This window comes from Salvelinus sp. IW2-2015, unplaced genomic scaffold, assembly GCF_002910315.2.
Source record: "Salvelinus sp. IW2-2015 unplaced genomic scaffold, ASM291031v2 Un_scaffold16374, whole genome shotgun sequence".
NCBI lineage: Eukaryota > Metazoa > Chordata > Actinopteri > Salmoniformes > Salmonidae > Salvelinus > Salvelinus sp. IW2-2015.
Genome location: NW_019957557.1, coordinates 556,807 through 577,359, shown reverse-complemented (window position 1 = coordinate 577,359; position 20,553 = coordinate 556,807). Strand labels below are relative to the sequence as shown.

Below are 20,553 nucleotides of genomic sequence, written 5' to 3'. Positions count from 1 at the left end.
GTACCCTGCCTATAGTACCCTGCCTATAGTACCCTGCCTATAGTATCCTGCCTACAGTATCCTGCATGGTACCCTGCCTATAGTACTCTGCCTATAGTACCCTGCCTATAGTACCCTGCCTACAGTATCCTGCATGGTACCCTGCCTATAGTACCCTGCCTATAGTATCCTGGTTACAGAGAGAAATAAGGAGAGCCAGTAGTTACCCAAGCAAATGTATCTGGGTTGGTGACCATGCCTTCTAGTGGTTCTCGTTCCTCATTATGTTATCTACCTGTGTGAGTTCAAAACAACCACTGTTGTAGTACCAGGGGCTTTCCAGGCTCTTAGTGACCACCAGGCCCTCTAGTGGTCTAAACACGGTTGACACTCACCTATAGCAGGTGTTGTCGGAGCAGGGGCTGTGCACACGGACGATGATGAACACGTGTTGGAAGTGGGAGCGGATGGTCTTGGGGGTGAAGGGGAGCGCTCCCGGCTCCTGGAACACTATGGTGACGATGTCATTTCCAATGTGTCTCTTCCTCAGCAACTACAAGGACAAACATGGTATAACCATACAAGAATTACACTATCTCGATGAATATCCTATTCTTCAGCATGGCAGCGATAAACTTGATTAATAATTGAATCCATCTATGGCATATCATGTTATCCTAAAGCATGTCTCTTAGATATTAATGTATTATGTGATATCATAGAACCCTTCAGTACCTGTTGTTTGTTATTGGGTGTGTAGGGCAGCAGGGTAGACACGTGGAACATGATCTCATAGTCCCTGTAGGCCGTGTACAGGGAGTGGCTGCCAGTGGAATCAGCTGGAGGAAGGGAGAGGAGCACCACAATATAAGGCCCCATTGTACTGCTACTGCAACCCAACTCTGTCCTCCAGCAACCTATCTGCTCAGTGCTTTATGTACTAGACTGTCTCCTGTTTCATAGCCCAAACAATAAGCCATGCTAGTGTAGCCTGATCAATGTCTGCCAACATAGTGAGACAGGAAAACAACAACAAATAATTGTAGTAATACAGGTAGAGCCCTATCGATAATACTGTATTGTTGCTAAAAAATACTAAATCTAAAAATGTAGCATTGTAAAGAGTATGCCACAACCAGTCTACTATAACCCTAAGAGCAGAGGTACCCATGTGCTTGTCTCTCATGACAGTAACTGATTTGGTTTTGGGTGCAAGATTACCCAGGCAGCCACCACAATTAAAATGTATGGACAAAAGAGGAATGTTCATATTCATTGAGCTTATGAATAGGGGAAGTGCCAGAAATAGTCTAATGTAATTAAGTGCATAATTGCGATGAGCTGCCATTTCCTGCTCTGCTCTCATGAGGAATATAAAAGATGTAGATGGAGCGGACGTGGCCAGCCCATTGCTGTACCTGGATTTAGTTCTCAGACTACACCAGAGACAGGAGGGAGGAGGGATGGAGGGAGGGAGGGAGGGAGGGAGGGAGGGAGGAGGGAGGGATGGGAGGGGAGGAGAGGAGGGAGGGAGGAGGAGGAGGATGGGAGGAGGGAGGGTATGAGAAAGAGTTGGGTCAGAGGAACAGGATAAGTGGAGTGATAAGACTAGCCAGGAGAAATGAGGGTTACAAGAGAGCAATGAGGATTTGAAAGAAAAACAGGCTACATAAGTAAAAAGTAGTGACTACACATTAAAAAAACCCTGCAAGAGACAGGAGAGGAAAACCATTTCGCCTGGATACAGAGATTACCCCAATCCTAGTTGATAAACACAAGGCAGATCAGAGCACGCCATACAGCAAATATTCAGCAGACTCTACAGCTGTGAGACCTGGGTGAGGAGGTCAGAGAGAGGGTCAGTAAGGTTCCCACACAGGAGCCTGTCTGCTACATCCTTGTCAAAAAAAAGGCCAATCACACTTTTAAAATGCACTGTCAGTGCTTTGCTTTGAAGGGAATCAATTGTGTGTCCCCAAGGTTAGTTAAAACACAACTGTGTGTGTGTGTGTGTGTGTGTGTGTGTGTGTGTGTAGCAAGGCTCAAGCCACGCCCACCTGAGAATACTCCTCTCTTTAGCTATCATGTGGCTGTGTTTGAGAAGTGGATCATCTATTTGTCAACTAATTGTCAATTCACCGATTGATTTCAAAATAAAAATGGACAATATTAATCCTATTACCACCGTTTCCTGGACTTTACTGTTAAGGAAAAGTGTGAAACGATGTCTCAAAAGGATGGGGGTATCGTCAGAAATTGAAGACATGGGACAAAGGTTTTGACCCACGTGTTTATAAAGTTGATATACCGATGGGGATTAAACGCACTGACACGGCAACCACATGACAAGAGAGAAGAGGAACCGGTCTACTTACAGTTTGTCTTCCCTTTGTGGGATAAAAAAAGGTTGATGTTTGATTAGATGATAACGTAAACAAAGTTGTCACTCAGAAAAGAAAGTCGACACGAAAAATCCACATATCTTATTCAATCATGCAATTTTGTATCTTTCCCCTATTGTCAAATAAATATGCATTGCTCAAGTGGGTGCTATTTTGATACAAAACATTTCTGCCTCGTAGTTAATATTCTAGATGACAATCATGAATAAGTAATGTTGCACATATTTGGGTAAAAGCCATGGTGAATGTTGACAGGATATTGTGAGGGGGCGTTTACAAATTCTCTTTGGGGTGGTACCTTAGAAATAGCTGGTTGGATAGAGTAACTTCATGCTAATTAATTAAATTATGCCCACATGTACAGTGCATTTGGAAAGTATTCAGACCCCTTGACTTTTTCCATATTTTGTTATGTTACAGCCTTATTCTCAAATGGATTACATAAAACATTTTCCTCATCTGGCTCTTCCTGTCAGAGCAAAAACAAAGCCATGAGGTCGAAGGAATTGTCCGTAGAGCTCCTAGACAGGATAGAGTTGAGGCACAGATCTGGGGAAGGGTACCAAGAAATGTCTACATCATTGAAGGTCCCCAAGAACACAGTGGCCTCCATCATTCTTAAATGGAAGAAGTTTGGAACCACCAAGACTCTTCCTACAGCTAGCCGCCTGGCAAACTGAGCAATCGGAGGAGAAGGGCCTTGGTCAGGAAGGTGACCAAGAACCCGATGGCCATTCTGACAGAGCTCCAGAGTTACTCTGTGGAGATGGGAGAACCTTCCAGAAGGACAACCATCTCTTCAGCATTCCACCAATCAGGCCTTAATGGTAGAGTGGCCAGACGGAAGCCACTCCTCAGTAAAAGGCACATGACAGCCTGATTGGAGTTTGCCAAAAGGCACCTAAAGGACTCTCAGACCATGAGAAACAAGATTCTCTGGTCTGATGAAACCAAGATTGAACTCTTTGGCCTGATTGCCAAGCGTCACATCTGGAGGAAACCTGGCACCATCCCTACAGTGAAGCATGGTGGTAGCATCATGCTGTGTGGATGTTTTTCAGCGGCAGGGACTGGGAGACTAGTCACGATCGAGGGAAATATGAATGGAGTAAAGTACAGAAAGATCCCCGATGAAAACCTGCTCCAGAGCGCTCAGGACCTCAGGACTTCTTGTTGGAAGGTTCACCTTCCAACAGGACAGTCTCTGAATGTCCTTGAGTTGCCCAGCCAGAGCCACTTGAACCCGATCGAATAGCTGTGCAGCAATGCTCCCCATCCAACCTGACAGAGATAGAGAGGATCTGCAGAGAAGAATGGGAAAAACTCCCCAAATACAGGTGTGCCAAGCTTGTAGCGTCATACCCAAGAAGACTCGAGGCTGTAATGTAACAAAATGTGAAAAAAGTCAAGGGGTCTGAATACTTTCCGAATGCACTGTATATGCAAATTAGTTGTTATTTCCGAACGTTATTATTCTATCAATATAATAACAAAACATGAAAGGGACGTATATGGTTAAAAAATGTTGCCATGTGTCATTTCAAATAAGAAAACATTTTATATTTAACCTTCAATTGAATACCTGAAGTCCCACCAAAATGTCTCGATTCCATAGATTTTCTGTCTCTCATTATACAATTGTGATAAAAAGGATGGATTTTTAAAACTCTAAAATAGTTAACCATCTTATGTAGCTGTTACATTCATCAGAACTGTATTTTTGACCTTTTATCAATTTTTACTACCGTTGCTAGTGTGTGTATGTGTGTGTGTGTGTGTGTGTGTGTGTGTGTGTGTGTGGGTGGGTGTGTGTGTGTGTGTGTGTGTGTGTGTGTTGTGTGTGTGTGTGGTGTGTATGCGTGTGTGTGTGTGTGTTGGTGTATGTGTGGTGTGTATTGTGTATGTATGTGTATGTGTGGTGTGTGTGTGTGTGTGTTGGTGTGTTGTGTGTGTTGTATTGTGTGTGTGTGTGTGTTGAGCGTACTCGTGGTGTCAAGCTGGGAGCACGCGGTACTTGGTGAAGCCCTGAAGGCGGACTCTCTCCCCCAGCAGCTGTAGGAACTCCTCCAGGGCAGGGCCCGCCGTCTCATTGTTGTACATCTCCTCCTCACTGCTCTGCCCCGCCCTGCAGTACATCACCCCCACCTTCACCTGGAAACTCAGCTAGAGAGGAGGAGGGCGAGAGAGGGGGAGAAAGTGAGGGGGGAGGGAGGAAGAGAGGGGGAAGGGAGGAAGAGAGGGGGAGAGAGAAGAGAGAGTGACAGATTTAACGTTAAAAGATGTTTGCAGTGCAAAAACTATACGAGATCAGACAAGCCTAATTTTATAGCATGATATAGTTCCAACATATAGTGCCAATCAAAATAGCTATGAAATATGATAACTGGCCCAATAACAGCATATAGCTGTAGCACGGCTGGGCTCTTCAGGGAGTGTTTTATGTAGTGTTTATGTATCCTCCTACCCCCTGCTCATCCAGTTTCATCAGCTGTTCTGTGACCTTGGGCGTGTTGAGGGCCAAGCGGAGGCAGGGCACGTCCAGCTCTGGTAGCAGGTGCTCCAACACCTCCTTCAGGGGCAGCCCCCGGGTAGTGCCATGCTTAGAGGACGAGGGCACCGCATCCTCCAGAATAGACCCCCGGAGTGTGGTCAACTGGATGGAGGGATGAAAATAAGGAGAGGAAGAGAAAGAGGTGTGAGAGGAGGAATGTGCCTCAGGAATCCCCAGTCCATGGAACTTTCACATCAAGATGGAACAAAGTGATAGCCAAAATGAACAGGTCGGTTTTGCTTCCCAAACACCCTAACTTCTCCTGAGTAAGTTCATAACTATTTATCTAAAGGAATCTGACATAAAACAACAGAGAAGAACAAGGTACAGTTATGAATCAAACTTTTGGCCTGGGGGCAGAAAGCTGAGGGTGGGGTTGGGGTTGTTCAGCAACGCATAATATGTGCACAGAGTGTGCATTGTGTTCAGCAGAGGCCGTGAACTCAATCACTTGCTATCTTATACAGCTGGAACGGAGGGGAATTTTCTCTCCCACACTCCTAGGAGAGGGCCCTAACAAAAGGACAGTGTTCCCCAGGTTTGGGGCCCTGGGGTGTCTCACACAGAGCTGGAGGGTCTATTCACCCACACCTGGCCACCTTCCAACCCAGGGAAAACCCCCAGACAACCATCTCTGGACACTCCAGGGCAGGTGCCTTAAATCTATAGCTGGAAATGTAATGGTGCTGTGTCGCAGTCACTCCATAACTAAAATCACAACCTTCCAACTTAATGAAGCAAATGATTTTCCAGTGAAATGTAAAAGGAGAGTTCTCTATAGTGGTTTGAGGTTGTGTAGCATTGACAGGCCATGGAGATGTGAGGAGGATGAGAGCGCTTTCTATAGTTTCTTTACACAGTGCTGATCTGAGGGAACAGCTGATGCCCTCTGGGCTTCTTACATAATCAGCAGAGAGGGATGGAGAGCTGAGTTTCACCTCCAGCTAGTCTTACCGTGAAACTACCAGGAAGACAGACACAGGGGAGAGTTACTGATCTACAGAAAAACAAATCTACAGACAATCAACGTGACTGGATTTGATAACAATTCCATAAATCTCAATCTATCTAGCAGGATCATTAACTGCTAACGTTGTTATAAGTTACATGGTCCAGGGAGAGCATTTGTAAAGCCAGGAGGCTAGCTGTCTGACCTCTGATGTTCTGAAGATGACCCGGTAGTTGTACTGCTGGCCGTGCTCGTTGTGCTCCTCCTGTTTCTCCCTGCGCAGACTCACAGCCACCGGACCCAGAGCCTCGTCCATCCCAAAGTAGTTCCAGTGTTCTGAGGGAGAGAGAGAAAAGGGGAGAAAGAAAGAGCAAGAGAGAGCGAGAGAAAGGGAAGTAGACAGCTATGTATAAACATACACTTCATGCATTTGAATTTGGAAACTGTATTACACAGTGGGCTGTGTAGGACTATTTGTTTATGTTACACATTCTAGTGTTATAGTACTTCATGTACTGTATAATGTTTGTAACTGAATAAGTTTGAGAGGATACATAAGTGTATGTTCAGCTGAGTCTATCTCACCTCTAAGGTAGAAGAACTTCCTGTAGTAGTAAGCTCCCAGGTCCACATGCTCTACGATGTAGTGTTTGCCTCTGTCACTGAGGGAACTGGGGCTGTCCTTGGGCCCCTCTAGCACTGCCACCCCAGCGTTAGTGCAGTGGGAGCTGAGGGACGACTCAAACTGACTGCCCTCGCTTCCCAGGGTCCCCGAGCCCCCACTCCCCTGTTTGGGGGGCCCGGCTCCTGCCGTGCGCCTTCCGTTGGCCCCATTCTCATTGCGAAAGCAGGGGCAGCTGAGGAGCATCTCGTTGCTCTGCTCGTCCCCGGTGCCCATGCTGGGGCTGTCCCTGGCCCCGGCACTGAGCTCCTCCTGGCTGCCAGCGGGGGAGCTGTAGGCCAGGCTCTGGGTGGAGGACACAGTGGAGGTGTTGGAGGCTGCAGCTGCAGCAGACGCCCCTGTGGTGGTGTTCTTCCTCTTCCCCGCCGCCATCTGCCTGCTCTGGATCACCTCATTCAGGTCAAACATCATGCTCTGCACGTCGTAGTGGGAGAAGCCCCTCTGGCACACCCATGGCTTGAGGGGGGTTACCCAGTCCTCTGACCGACCGTCCTCAGCATCAGAGCCGGCCCGTGGTGAGTCCGACTCCCCCCTCACGCTGCGTAGTTTACGGAATATAGACTCTCCCCCTGTCTCTGACTTGGAGCGTCTCTTTGGGGGCTTCTCTCTCTCCTTGACTCTGCTGGATGTCTGGCTCTCACTAGTCTCCTCATGTAGTTCTATGGAGGCCTGCTTGAGCCCAGCAGTCAGCAAGTCCTCTAGTCTGTCTGGTGCAGGGCTGCGCTGGTCAGGCTTGTCCCCCTGGTAGCCCTTCAGCATCTCAAAGAAGCTCTCCCCTGGCGCCCCGTGCTGGTCTATAGAGGAGGTGCTGCCATACTCTCTGTGTAGTGGGGACCACTTTGCCCCTGAGGGGCCCAAGTCCTCCCCACTGTCCCCCCCACCGTCCAGCTCACTGATGGTGATGTCACTGTTGCTGCGCTGGCGGATGCGGCGGATGTTTCTGTGGGAGGGGACTCTGTAGTCTGTGGGGGACAGGTAACGGCTGTCTGGGCTGTAGCTGGCCCCTTGGGTTTTACTCTTCAGTGTGTTGTGGATGCTGCGGAGCATGGATGCGTCCTGGGGGCTCATCAGGTGACATAGTTTCAGGTGGCTCTGCCCACCTCCGGCCAAGGCTGGGGACTCTGGCTCTGTGGTAACCTGCCAGAGAGCACCCAGGTCCTTCCTCGGGGGCCACTCGGCAACCCGTGCCCGTACCCCCATTTTAGGCACCCCCGGGCCCCCTGGAGGGTGGGCGCTGTCTATGCGTGCCCCTCCGTTGGCCAGGTGGCGGGTGTAGAACTCGTCGATGGCTGGGATAGAGCCCCCCACGATGTGGTCCATGGGTGGGCGCTTCAGACTGGTCATGGTGCCAAGGCCAGAGCTGGTCACCAGGGCACTCAGCAGCAAGGCATGGCTAGGCTGGATGCTCAGTGTGTCTGCTACTCCACTGGGCTCTCATCTCACTCCAACTGGCTACAACCTGAAAATAGGTTTGGTATTAGAACATACTGTAAACTCAATAATTGCATACCCTCTCATTTCCTATTAACACCAACTTTCTCTAACCAGGCGAAGAGTGGAAACAGTTTGGGAATGTAAGCTGCCTAACTGGTGTTGAAAATGAAACCAATAGCTCTGGTCTGGAAAGGTAGACAATGACACAGTGACATAGGCTACCTGCCTGATAATTGGCTGTGTGCAGTGCCCTGTTACTGATGTGGCCTCTCTCATGCTCCTAGGTTTTATTGCAGACTAGCAGGCAGCACAGTGGAAAGTATTGGACTGTGTCTAATTAGTTAATCTCCCTTTGGGCCTTGAGTAAGCAAGCTAATGTTCTCCAACTTTAATCATCTGACTGACTGTGTGGGAGTAGGAAATGGCTGCAGAACAAATTTATTTCCCAAATCGAAATTCTTAATAAAAAGTTTTGCTTTTTTTCTCGAGGCATTTGCTAAATTAGAAATGGCCTATCTCTTTCCAGAATTCGGGGTTTTCCAGGCGTACTTTCTCCTGACATGTCCGGGGGGTATTTATGATCGGCAGAGTCAGTCAGATAGATGCTTTTAGGAACTCCAGGACAGCCTTACAAACATGCAGACATTTCTATTCTTCAGGGTTGAAAGGGATATCTAGATTTCACAAACAAGACTGCAGAGTCATATTTGGATGGGATTTTTGCCTCCTGGCAAACTGACACAGTAAAAAGTCACTGACATTTCAATTTCATATAATGGCTCTACTTTTCAAACCAATTTCAGCATTAACATCTGGGGGAAACATGAAAGCTCAGCCAAATCCAACCTGAGCAGAATTATGCCTTCAACCTAATCATTACATTCATGTAACAAACTCCCAAAGTAGACTATTAGGTAATTCAATAAACCAATAGAATACACTATTAACTATTTATATATCAAGTGTTAAACAAAATGTGAGGTTTTGATCTATCAACGAATCTTGTCCAGAGTACATTATCTGATCGATATAGCCTAGTGTGTTCAGCTGGGAGGCAGGGCTCCTGTTCCCCTCTCTATGTCACTGACGCTGGACTAGTGATCCCTATGAAGTCCCTTCACATGCTATGGATAGCAGGTTCACCAAATCAAATTGCTGAGATACAGTTTACTGGATCAAACATCCTGAGCTCACATAAAAAAGGCCCTTCGAAAGCCGACAGCAGAGAACTCTGATGTTTCTCCCTGGCAGATTGAGCCAATTTGGCAGCGAGACACTCGGAGAGATTACGGTTCCTCTCAGTCAGTCCTGCAGCACACAAGCTGTGATCACATTAGCCACTGGCTGTCAATGCTGTGATGGGCTTGCATTTCTCCATGCCAAACACATTCACACATCAGAGAAAACTGCTTCATACAGACACATACACTACTTCATACATACAAAACAGTAACACTTTCAGGGGAAATAGACATTGACATGTGTAACCGATGTGAAATGGCTAGCTAGTTAGCGGTGGTGCACGCTAATAGCGTTTCAATCGGTGACGTCACTCGCTTTGAGACCTTGAAGTAGTGGTTCCCCTTGCTCTGCAAGGGCCGCGGCTTTTGTGGAGCGATGGGTAACGATGCTTCGTGGGTGACTGGCGTTGATGTGTGCAGAGGGTCCCTGGTTCGCGCGAGGGGAATGACTAAAGTTATACTGTTACATTGATGCTGTTGACCCGGATCACTGGTTGCTGCGGAAAAGAAGGAGGTCGAAAGGGGGGTGAGTGTAACGGATGTGAAATGGCTAGCTAGTTAGCGGTGGTGCGCGCTAATAGCGTTTCAATCGGTGACGTCACTCGCTTTGAGACCTTGAAGTAGTGGTTCCCCTTGCTCTGCAAGGTCCGCGGCCTTTGTGGAGCGATGGGTAACGATGCTTCGTGGGTGACTGTTGTGTGCAGAGGGTACCTGATTCGCGCCCGGGGCGAGGGGACGGACTAAAGTTAAACTGTTACACATGTATGCGAATTGATTTACTTGATGAGACACCAGAAATATGAACACGTTCTCTAAGCATGTTAAATTGAAAATGTGTCAGAAATGATTACAAGCTGAAAGAAAATCAAAAGCAGTATAAATAAATGCTTCTGCCACTAAGAATCTCCAAACACAATAAATGAATAAATACATTTTCTATCCACACAACCAGTCCATATTACCCAGGAGCCATCAGTATTGCTACTGTAAGCCAGTGACCCCAGCGAGATGGGTTAAATTGTCACTCTGAAAGGAGTGCCATACGTACACTCTGCACCAATAGAAATACTGTGAATAAAATACAATGCATTAGGAACCAAAACAAATATAGGCTATATTCTATGGCAGGGATCAAGTCTCTTTTTTTTTCTTTTTTCGTGGGAATACTTGGTGAACGAATTTCCTAAATGAAACACATTTTGTTGCTGAATTCCTGTTGATTTGATTTTTTGTTGTTGTTGTTGCTGAAACCTTTGGGGGGCCGGTTTTGGCCTGCGTGCCTGTCTGTTGCCGAAACCGTGCTCTAAAGTTCCTCCGGGGTGCCTAGTGCTCCAGGCTAATCATCCCCAGTGAGCTGATAAACACATTGAGTTCACAAAAGGGAGTTTTTGACACCAAAAGAAAGCTCCTACAACTGTGCACATTGGGCACCAGTCTGAGCCTCCCTCCTGATGTGCTTAATGATCTTATTGGATCTAGTATAAGTAGTGTAAATGCTTGCAGCCAGATTGAGATAAATAATTCCCATGCTAAACAAACAAATAAACAAACAAACTGGATATCACACTGTTTCATTGACTTTTAATCAGAACATGAATACTGCTCGGACTGATGTAGACTCGCTCTATTTCAGGCTCTATATCGAAATCTCAAAATGCACTGCGATTTGCTCCTGCACCAGACAGTCTACAAAAATGATCAAAAATAGCATCTTAATTCATCATAACATAATATCATTATTGTACATGAAGTTCATTATTCCGCATCAGTTTCACATTGGACTGTTAGTAAGTCATATCATGAATGATGAAATCCAAGCTATAATAAATAGGGTAATGGAGACTGTGGTTGGTGGCGCTCACGGTGCATGAAGAGCAGAGGTTCCTTCCTCCTGGCTGGGCCGGGCTGTGCGGCTAGCGCTCCGCTATAATGGATGGACACTTAGCCATGGCATGGCAAACCTTGTCCTGTTTGCACTCCGCATTTCAATCATTGCAGCTTTGGGCCCGCTGCCTGCCTGCTGCACAGAGCAGAGTCCACAGGGACAGATAAATAGAACCATAACACACACAGCCACAGGCCTTAATCTGGCTTCCAAAATACATTTTGAGGGGCCGGTGTGTGTGTACATGCATGCATAATGCTATGCTCACGTTTCCTCACATAACCTCAATTTCAGACTTTAGCCAGGGGTGGGGAGAGCCTGAGAATGTGTGAGGAGAACTGAGGAGGAAAAAAACTGGGGGAAAGTGAATGAAGCTTCTGCTTCTGGCTCCCTACTCCCTATCGGTAGTGTATATTAGCATGTCAGTGGGACATGTCGAGGCACTGTAAGCCTGTTGACTAAGTGAGGTTAACTTCCTGTAATTGGGGCTCTGACCTCCCAGCTGCTCCACTGGGCCTGGGGACAAATGAGTATTAGGCTGCACCACTCAGACAGAGAGAGAGAGACAGGGGTCATGTCATCATGGCTGCCACTGGGGAGACTAGGAGGGGTTGGGTTTGTTTGTGCCAGCTAGGGTAATATAGCCTTATGAGTGATCTGCACAGCCAGGTGCTTTCAGTCTACTGTGTTATTAAGCAGACACACAGACCCAGTTACCAAGCACACAACATCAAAGCCACTGGCGAGAACACTTGGGGAATTAATTATTAGAATAATTTGAGATGAGAACCTTGCACTTTTCCAAGGTATTCTAAAAGCTCCCAGTAAAAGCATTTCCTTGTGATTTTCTTGTGAGGGCACATTCAGTAGTGTAGACGTTACCCAGGTAACTCCCAGCCAGGGCTCACTGATGCCAGCTTACAATGGTGAGAGGCACACTCCTGTTGGTCGGCCTGAGCCCCATGGAGGCCAAGCTACGCCCCCATGAGAGAACCAACAACATGTCCGGGAATGCCTAGGAGACCTCTAGCTGTTTCCATGAACAGAGTGGCAGCAGATTCCCAGTGCCCTGCTTCAGTGTTAACAAAACCCCCAACAATGGAGCAGAATAGAACAGAATCCCTGGCCTACAAGCTGTAATCACTTCAACTTTAGCTGCTTGGCCTAGTGAGGCTCACTGAATGGGACTGCCTGGCCCACACCACAACTCTTAAAGAGGCATCACTCAGCCTCCCTACCTCTCCCTGTCTCCCTACTCCTCTCCTCCAACAGGCCCACTGGGCTGTGGGCAGCTGGCACAAAGTTCCCTCTGTCCTGTGGAAAACTGGGCCTCATCTCCAGTACAGAGAGGCCTTTGATAAGAGGCTGACCTTGATTGTGTAGGAGCCACTAAGAGGACCTAATGAATCACAGAGAGGAGAGGGAGAGATGAGAGATGGGAAGGGGGTGGGGAGAGAGGGAGAGATGGAAAGGGGGTGGGGGAGAGAGGGAGAGATGGGAAAAGGGGGTGGGGGAGAGATGGGAAGGGGATGGCGGGAGAGAGGGAGATGGGAAAGGGGTGGGAGAGAGAGAGATGGGAAGGGGGGTGGGGAGAGAGGGATGGGAAAGGGGTTGGGGGAGAAGGGCGAGATGGGAAATGGGGTGGGAGAGAGAGAGATGGGAAAGGGCGGTGGGGGGAGAGAGAGATGGGAAAGGGAGGGGGGGAGAGAGAGATGGGAAGGGGGGTGGGGGAGAGAGGGAGAGATGGGAAAGGGGTGTGGGGAGAGAGGAAGAGATGGGAAAGGGGTGGGGGAGAGATGGGAAAGGGAGGTGGCGGAGAGAGGGAGAGATGGAAAGGGGGTGGGGAGAGAGAGAGATGGGAAGGGGGTGGGGAGAGAGGGATGGGAAAGGGGTGGGGGAGAGAGGGCGAGATGGAAATGGGGTGGGGAGAAGAGAGATGGGAAAGGGCGGTGGGGGAGAGAAGAGATGGGAAAGGGAGGGGGGAGAGAGAGATGGGAAAGGGGGGTGGGGGAGAGAGAGAGATGGGAAAGGGGGGTGGGGGAGAGAGAGAGTAGGGAAAGGGGGTGGGGGAGAGAGAGAGATGGGAAATGGGGGTGGGGAGAGAGAGAGATGGGAAAGGGGGTGGGGGAGAGAGAGAGATGGAAATGGGGGTGGGGAGAGAGAGAGATGGGAAATGGGGGTGGGGGAGGAGAGAGAGATGGGAAAGGGGTGGGGTAGAGAGAGAGATGGGAAAGGGGGGTGGGGAGAGAGAGAGATGGGAAAGGGGTGGGGGAGAGAGAGAGATGGGAAATGGGGGTGGGGAGAGAGAGAGATGGGAAAGGGGGGTGGGGGAGAGAGAGAGATGGAAAATGGGGGTGGGGGAGAGAGGGAGATGGGAAAGGGGGGTGGGGAGAGAGAGAGATGGGAAATGGGGGTGGAGGGGAGAGAGAGAGATGGGAAAGGGGTGGGGGAGAGAGGGAGAGAAGGTGTATGCTAGAACAGTGTTTCTTAACAATGGTCCTCCAGTACCTCCAACAGTACAGTTTAGTTGTAGCCCTGGACAATCACACCTCATTCAACTCCTGAGTGGCACGGCGGTCTAAATCACTGCATCTCAGTGCTAGAGGCGTCACTACAGACCCTGGTTCGATCCCAAGCTGTATCACAACCAGCTGTGATTGGGCGGCACACAATTGGCCCAGCTCCGGGTTAGGGGAGGGTTTGGCTGGGGTAGGCCATCATTGTAAAAAATAATTTGTTCTTAACTGACTTGCCTAGTTAAATAAAGGTAAAAAAAGGTTTTTAAAAAACTCATTGAGGGCTTGATGATTAGTTGACAAGTTGAAATTAGGGTTACAATAAAAATGTGTACTGTTGGGGGTACTGGAGGACCAGAGTTGGGAAGCACTGTGCTAGAGGCATTAGAAAGGGAGGAGAAGAGGATAAATAATCAGAGATAAGCAAAGGAAGGCAAAATGGGCCAATCCAAAAAAGGCCATGTCGTGTGTGTGAGTCAAACATTGGGACATGATGAAGTGTGTCTAATCAAGTGAGTCAAGCTCTAATCCCTGACTAACATGACATGCACCTGACACAGCAGATGACTTCTGTCTGACAGATGAGCTGCCAGAGAAGGACATGCAACCAACATCACTGGCTAGCCTCGTATTCACAAGGACTAAAACAGAAAACAAACTCACAGCTCAACCACAAACTCCTCCACAGCGAGCAAGGACCAAGAGGTCATGCACCAACTGAGCAGAGAGAATTATAGCTTTGAAAGAAAAAGACTCCTCAGCAATATACTCTCTCCCACACTCCTTCCCTTCCGAGAATGGTAGGAGGAGTACAGGGAAAACGAGAGGTGAGGTAAGGTCTGAGTCAGCCACCACTGTGATGAGAGACCCACTGCTGCAGCCCACGAACAGAGCAGAGGCATAGGAAAAGACAAGACAGTAGAGGCCCATATACATCCTCGACATCACTCACTCTCTGCCTACGGCAGACTAACGGCAGACTAACACTGTTTCAACAGAATTTGTCAATGCATTGGCACGTGAAATCTTTGTGGGAAATGCATTAGATTAGCAAAAAGTAATCAACGTAAACTGTTGTTTTGAGGGTGTCAACCGCAGGATTATGTCATCACGGTAATTCATTTTCAACATAGACAAACCTGTTGAATTTGTACTCTGGAAACAACGTCTGATATTCAACGTTATATCCACTATCAGAAAGAAAAAGTCTGGGCAGCACCTCCTACTGTACTGCAGGGTTTCTCAAACTCCCTCCCCACCCCCTTAAAGTGTATTCAAAGTTTGATATGATTTAGTCCTATTCTTTAACGCTGATGTTTGGTTGAGATGGAGACGTGAATCCAACATGTCAATTATTAATTTGTAAACAAACTGGATATTGAATTATATCTGGTTTTCAACGCAGCCAAATTTCGCCATTTGAAGGAAATGTACACTACATGAGCAACAGTATGTGGACACCTGCTCGTCGAACATCTCTTTCTGAAAGGCCTGGCTCGCAATCTGCGTTCCAATTCATCCCAAAGGTGTTCGATGGGGTTGAGGTCAGGGCTCTGTGCAGGCCAATCAAGTTCCACACCGATCTTGACAAACCATTTCTGTATGGACTTCGCTGTGTGCACAGGGGCATTGTCATGCTGAAACAGGAAATGGCCTTCCCCAAACTGTTGGCACAAAGTTAGAATCACAGAATCATCTAGGACAGGGGTGAGCAATTCCAGTCCTCAGGGGCCTGATTGGTATCACACTTTTTCTCCATCCCTAGCAAACACAGCTGATTAATCAAATTGCATTCTAAACTGACGATCATGATTAGGTGATTATTGGAGTCAGGTGTGTTAGCTGGGGCTGGGGAAAAACTCTGACACCAATCAGGCCCCGGAGGACTGGAATTTCCCACCCCTGGTCTAGAACATCATTGTATGTTGTCATTGTATTCCCTTCACTGGAACTAAGGAGCCTAGCACGAACCATGAAAAATAGCCCCAGACCATTATTTCTCTTCCACCAAACTTTACAGTTGGCATTATGCATTGGGGCAGGTAGCGTTCTCCTGGCATCCGCCAAACCCAGATTTGTTCGTCGGACTGCCAGATGGTGAAGCATGATTCATCACGCCAGAGAACACATTTCCACTGCTTCAGAGTCGAATGGCGGCGAGCTTTACACAACTCCAGCCAAAGCTTGGCATTGCACTTGGTGATCTTAGGCTTGTGTGCGACTGCTCGGCCATGGAAACCCATTTCATGAAACTCCCGACAAACAGTTATTGTGCTGACGTTGCTTCCAGAGGCAATTTGGAACTCGGTAGTGAGTGTTGCAATCGAGGACAGATGATTTTAACGCGCTACACGCTTCAGCACTCAGCAGTCCCGCTCCTAGTTGTTTCCACTTCACAACAACACAACAACCGGGGCAGCTCTAGCAGGGCAGAAATTTGATGAACTTTGATGAAAGTGGCATCCTACGATGGTGCCATGTTGAAAAGACACTGAGCTCTACAGTAAGGCCATTCTACTGCCAATGTTTCCCTATGGAGATTGCATGGCTGTGTCCTCATTTTTATACAGGAGTTAACCTACATCTCCTTCAAATGTTAATATTTGGTTGCATTGACAACCAAACACAATTCAATATCAGTTTTGAAATACAGTAAATAGCCTATTATCTTGTCGACATGTTAACTAATGATATGTTGGATTTACGTCTCCAACTAAACCAAAAATAAAAGTTAAAGAATATGATCAAGCCAGTGGGTCAGATGAAACTATCCAAGCAATTAGATACATGCCCTTTAAATGTTCATATTTGGTTGCGTTGTCAACCAAATATAATTCAATATCACTTTTGTAATACAATAAATAGTCTAAAGTTAAGGCTATATTACAAACTAATGTAACAGTATTTATTCAACCTTAAAATTAGTAACTCATCAATTGCCACATTGAGTTTATTGTAACTATAAATGTCTTCTTATGTCATCATAGAAAGTGTGTATGTTCAAGATAGCATGCAAAGTTCGCAGGTCTGTGGAAATCTTCACAATTGCTATAATAATCTGCTCAGAATCTTGAGCAGCATTGATCACTTGCACTATATACTTTTAATTTAACGTGAACTGCAATCCAGGTCATTTAGTTGTGCTATTAGATGAAGTACAGTCATAACACATGAAATTGTTGTATACATACAAGATAGCTGACATTGCATTTCCATTTGAACTTTGTTGTGGTTTTAAAATGGTTGAAAGTGCAGTGACAACACATTTAGATGACAGCTAAACAGAAAATCAGATGTTGTTTTTCTATTGGAATTTGGTTGTGCTTTTAAATGGTTGAAAGCATTGGGAATTCAACAAACTTCTGGTTGTCTTTTTGATTGGGTGAATAAAGGTTCAAATCTCATTGATCAACGTCTCAACCATTATTACGCACATTTCCACATTGAAATGACGTGGTTGCAGAGTGGGTGAGAATCTGACACCTCCTGAGAAAAACACACATGCCTACCATCGGCAAGCAAACGATACACACCCACACCAAATCACAGGCGGACGGGCTGGAATTTCACCAATTTCATCAATGGAGGAAGTGATGAGTATGTGAGCAAGAGAGGAGAGATAAAAGCAAGCCCAGACAGAGTTAGAGACAGAGAGTGGATAGTACAAGGTCGAGACTGTCTGACAACAGACAAAGAAAGCAGCACCAAATACCCAAAGAAACCCAAATCCACTTTGATTTCACAATCAGCGCCAATGACATCAGCTTTGATCATGGGAATACTTTCCTCACATGGATTAGCACACCACAATAAACAGTAATTGCAGCGAGGACTTACTCTATTGACCACACAGACATACAAAAGGCTTGGCATGTGAACACTTCAAAGCAGCACTACTAGCTACAGCACAGCTCACCACCACCAGGGCCTTCAGTGGATGCCCACCACAGTTCAATGAGCAAAGCTAACCACTGACAAAGTGTGATTAACTGAACCCTACACAAGAAGACAGATCTGGAGGCCCGCCAAACGAAGACACTGTCGGTATCTCTGCTAGGGCCCTCGCTCTCTCCTCCTCCTATCCTTGGATCTTCGCTCAACCACATTCAATTGTTTTGTGTTGTGGGCAGTAATGAGGTAATGGGTGGGTGCACCACTGTCCAAATTACATTTAAGCTCGTGGTATCTGTTTCAACCAAAAGTGGTGTATTTAGAGGTGGGCTGGAGGTTTGGCATGAAGTTGTGTTATTTTGTGGAGGGCCATATTAAACTGCCTAAACGAATAACTGAACTGGTTTTGGCTTATGTGGTCTCACTGTCCAGACAAAAACACACTGCAAGCAAAACAGCTCTAAGATCCAAAGTCTGACAAAGCCTATGTCTCACGGGGGGATTCTCTCTATGTATAAAAAGTCATTATTCATGTTCTGCTTAATCATTCTATAGATTAATATGATTTATTCACAAGCTGTCTATGTGGTTTAGTGGGTGGAGACGAGACGGTAAAACTGGTCAAATTTAATAGAGGAGCATAAGCTTTATCCGTTTTACAAAGAGGCTCAGACTTCTGAGGTCGTCAACTTTCCCCAGCCTGCTCTGTAGTATAAAGAGCAGTGAAGAGGAAGCAGAGAGAGCATTGGTGCCTGAAAAGGAATGTGAAGCATTCTAATGAGGTGCCTGGCTGCCTCTGTTACTGGCTATAGAGAGCTGCATCAGTCAGTCAGTCAGTCAGTCAGTCAGAGCCTGCTGTAGGCTGTACTTTCCCTCTCCCTGCCCTCAATGCCGGCAGCCTCTGAACTTACCTCTCCTCTCTTCCCAACCAGAAGAGTTTTCACTCCATTTGAGAGACAAGAAGCAAGGCAAGACAGGGCCACAGGGGTAATATGCTGCAAGTCACTTCTTCGTACACACACCACAGTAGTACAAAAGGTGAATGGGTTTTATTGACGAAAGGGCTCAGCAGTCTGGGTCCAATCTATCCTCAGTAAAGATTTTCTGATATTGGATATGATATTTCAAATGACTCGATTTGAGTTCTCAAAGAGACTCAATGAATCAGGAAAGTTGGTCTACACAGGTGCATCCATCAGCAAAGTTTATTTTTGCTCCTACATCTGAAAACCCACATTAAGAACAGGAATGGGGTGGTAGTGGTGGTGGGGGTGCAGTAGATTCAAAAGACATCTGGAAGTATTAACTGTGACAACCACATCTCAGTCGTGCTCTAGAGGAAGAACACTGACAGCCATTTTCCATCAAAATTCTCTGCCAACGTCTTACCCTTCCCAGCACCTTAGCTTCCCCTCTGAACTAAACACAGACAAAAGATTCATGACATGTCGCCTTGAGAGATGTCTTTGAAATTCAGATCGTTGATGCCAGTGGCACTGCCATGGTTTACTGCAGTCAATTTGTGAGGAGTGATAGGGGGCTTTCTCCACTGTTGTTTTATGCTTATTAGTGTGATTGACTCCCCTTCTACTACCTCTTCTCTACAACTTTCTCACACTCAGTGTCTTTCTCTCACCCAATGTTAGTTTAGAATAGAGGATGTGCATGCAGACTTCACATCAACTCCCTATCCAACCACCCACCTTGCACTCTGAATAGAAACTACTGTGAAACTATGTGTTGCTTTTTCCTACAGGCCACAATACACAATGCAATCAATGTTAGGAGCCATTGACCAAAGTTTGCCTTGCAGGGAGGATTTCGCAACCGGGCCATTCATTTTTTTTGCTAGCTTGAGCAGTTCCCAGAAGCATATGCTGTATAAAAATTAGGCAGAGCAGGATGAGCTAAAAGGGAGTGAATGTCACCTTCCTCAATGCACTCCACAAAGGTCAATAATCCCTTCAAATAATCTGAGGTAAAACCGGACCCATTTGTGATCAAACAAATATCCTCATCTTAACGGATTTGGGGGTGGTGGGTGGATAATGCTATAGCGACACAAACAGGGAGAGATGAGCCTGAAATAGAAGTGATAGATAGCATAGCAGTATAATTAACCCAGGGATGGGGCGGTTGAATCGTTGAGTGTCTGCATCATATAATTCATCCTCTCCAGATGCAAAGCCCTGGTGGCGAGCCAAGCACCAGCCTTCCTTCCCCCAAGGCTGCTATCAACTCGCCCTCAGATGACAGTAATTCAGCATCAAAACAATGGGGAATTTGCACTCAGGCTAAATTTCCAGTAGCCTAGCATAGACTCGTTTAACTGCTACACTGAATCAACGTCAGAACCAATAATACGAGCAGAGAATGCTCACTATGAGAGAATGTATGAACTGTGTTTGGGGAATCTAGTGAAAATGCAAGCAGTTAAACTAATCAACACCTTAATGACAGGCTAGTATTTCCACGATGATGATTAGAACAGAGACATTTCGATTTTGTCCCTTCATTAAGTAGTTCAATAGATGATTGGGTGAGTGTTCGATCCAGGAGCAGTGCATTGACACATGCCTGGGACATTAAGGGCAGCCAGTGTCAGTGCATGTCCGGACTCTGTGCTGGTGCTGTATGGGGGTAGATTTGTGCTGTGTGTGCCAGTCAGCCCGTTAGCGGTAATTTGGTCAACTGCCCAGTGCCAGTCCATACTGGGCCACAACCAAAACACCAATTTTTTTCTCCCACATTGGACGCTATGGGTCTCAGTACAACAGGGACTGAACAACAGTCCTGGACAACTGTTAAACCATGTACATAATCATATCCATTTCCCACAAAATACACAAATTAACTAAATCACAGAGAGCGAGAGAGAGAGAGAGAGAGAGAGAGAGAGAGAGAGAGAGAGAGAGAGAGAGAGAAATGCGTGGTTCTAGTGACAAACTGCAGTATAGCAGCAAGGTCAGTTGACAGTGACCTGACAGATTCCCTCTGCAGAGGTGTCAATATGGCACAGACCT

At 46.7% G+C, this 20,553-nt stretch overlaps 1 protein-coding gene across 1 annotated transcript in view; it reads right to left on the bottom strand.

The window, feature by feature from the left end:
* Positions 1–360: 360 nt before the first annotated feature.
* LOC112080559 (signal-induced proliferation-associated 1-like protein 1) overlaps positions 361–20,553 on the bottom strand; it is a 60,907-nt gene continuing 40,714 nt past the window's right edge. Inside the window, exons 2-7 of the mRNA XM_070442627.1 lie at positions 6,467–8,022; positions 6,087–6,217; positions 4,846–5,034; positions 4,376–4,544; positions 715–818; positions 361–532 (exon numbers count right to left, since the gene is read on the bottom strand). Coding sequence (XP_070298728.1) covers positions 371–532; positions 715–818; positions 4,376–4,544; positions 4,846–5,034; positions 6,087–6,217; positions 6,467–7,907 — 2,196 coding nt within the window. The 5' untranslated portion in view covers positions 7,908–8,022 and the 3' untranslated portion in view covers positions 361–370. The remainder of the gene's footprint in view (positions 533–714; positions 819–4,375; positions 4,545–4,845; positions 5,035–6,086; positions 6,218–6,466; positions 8,023–20,553) is intronic.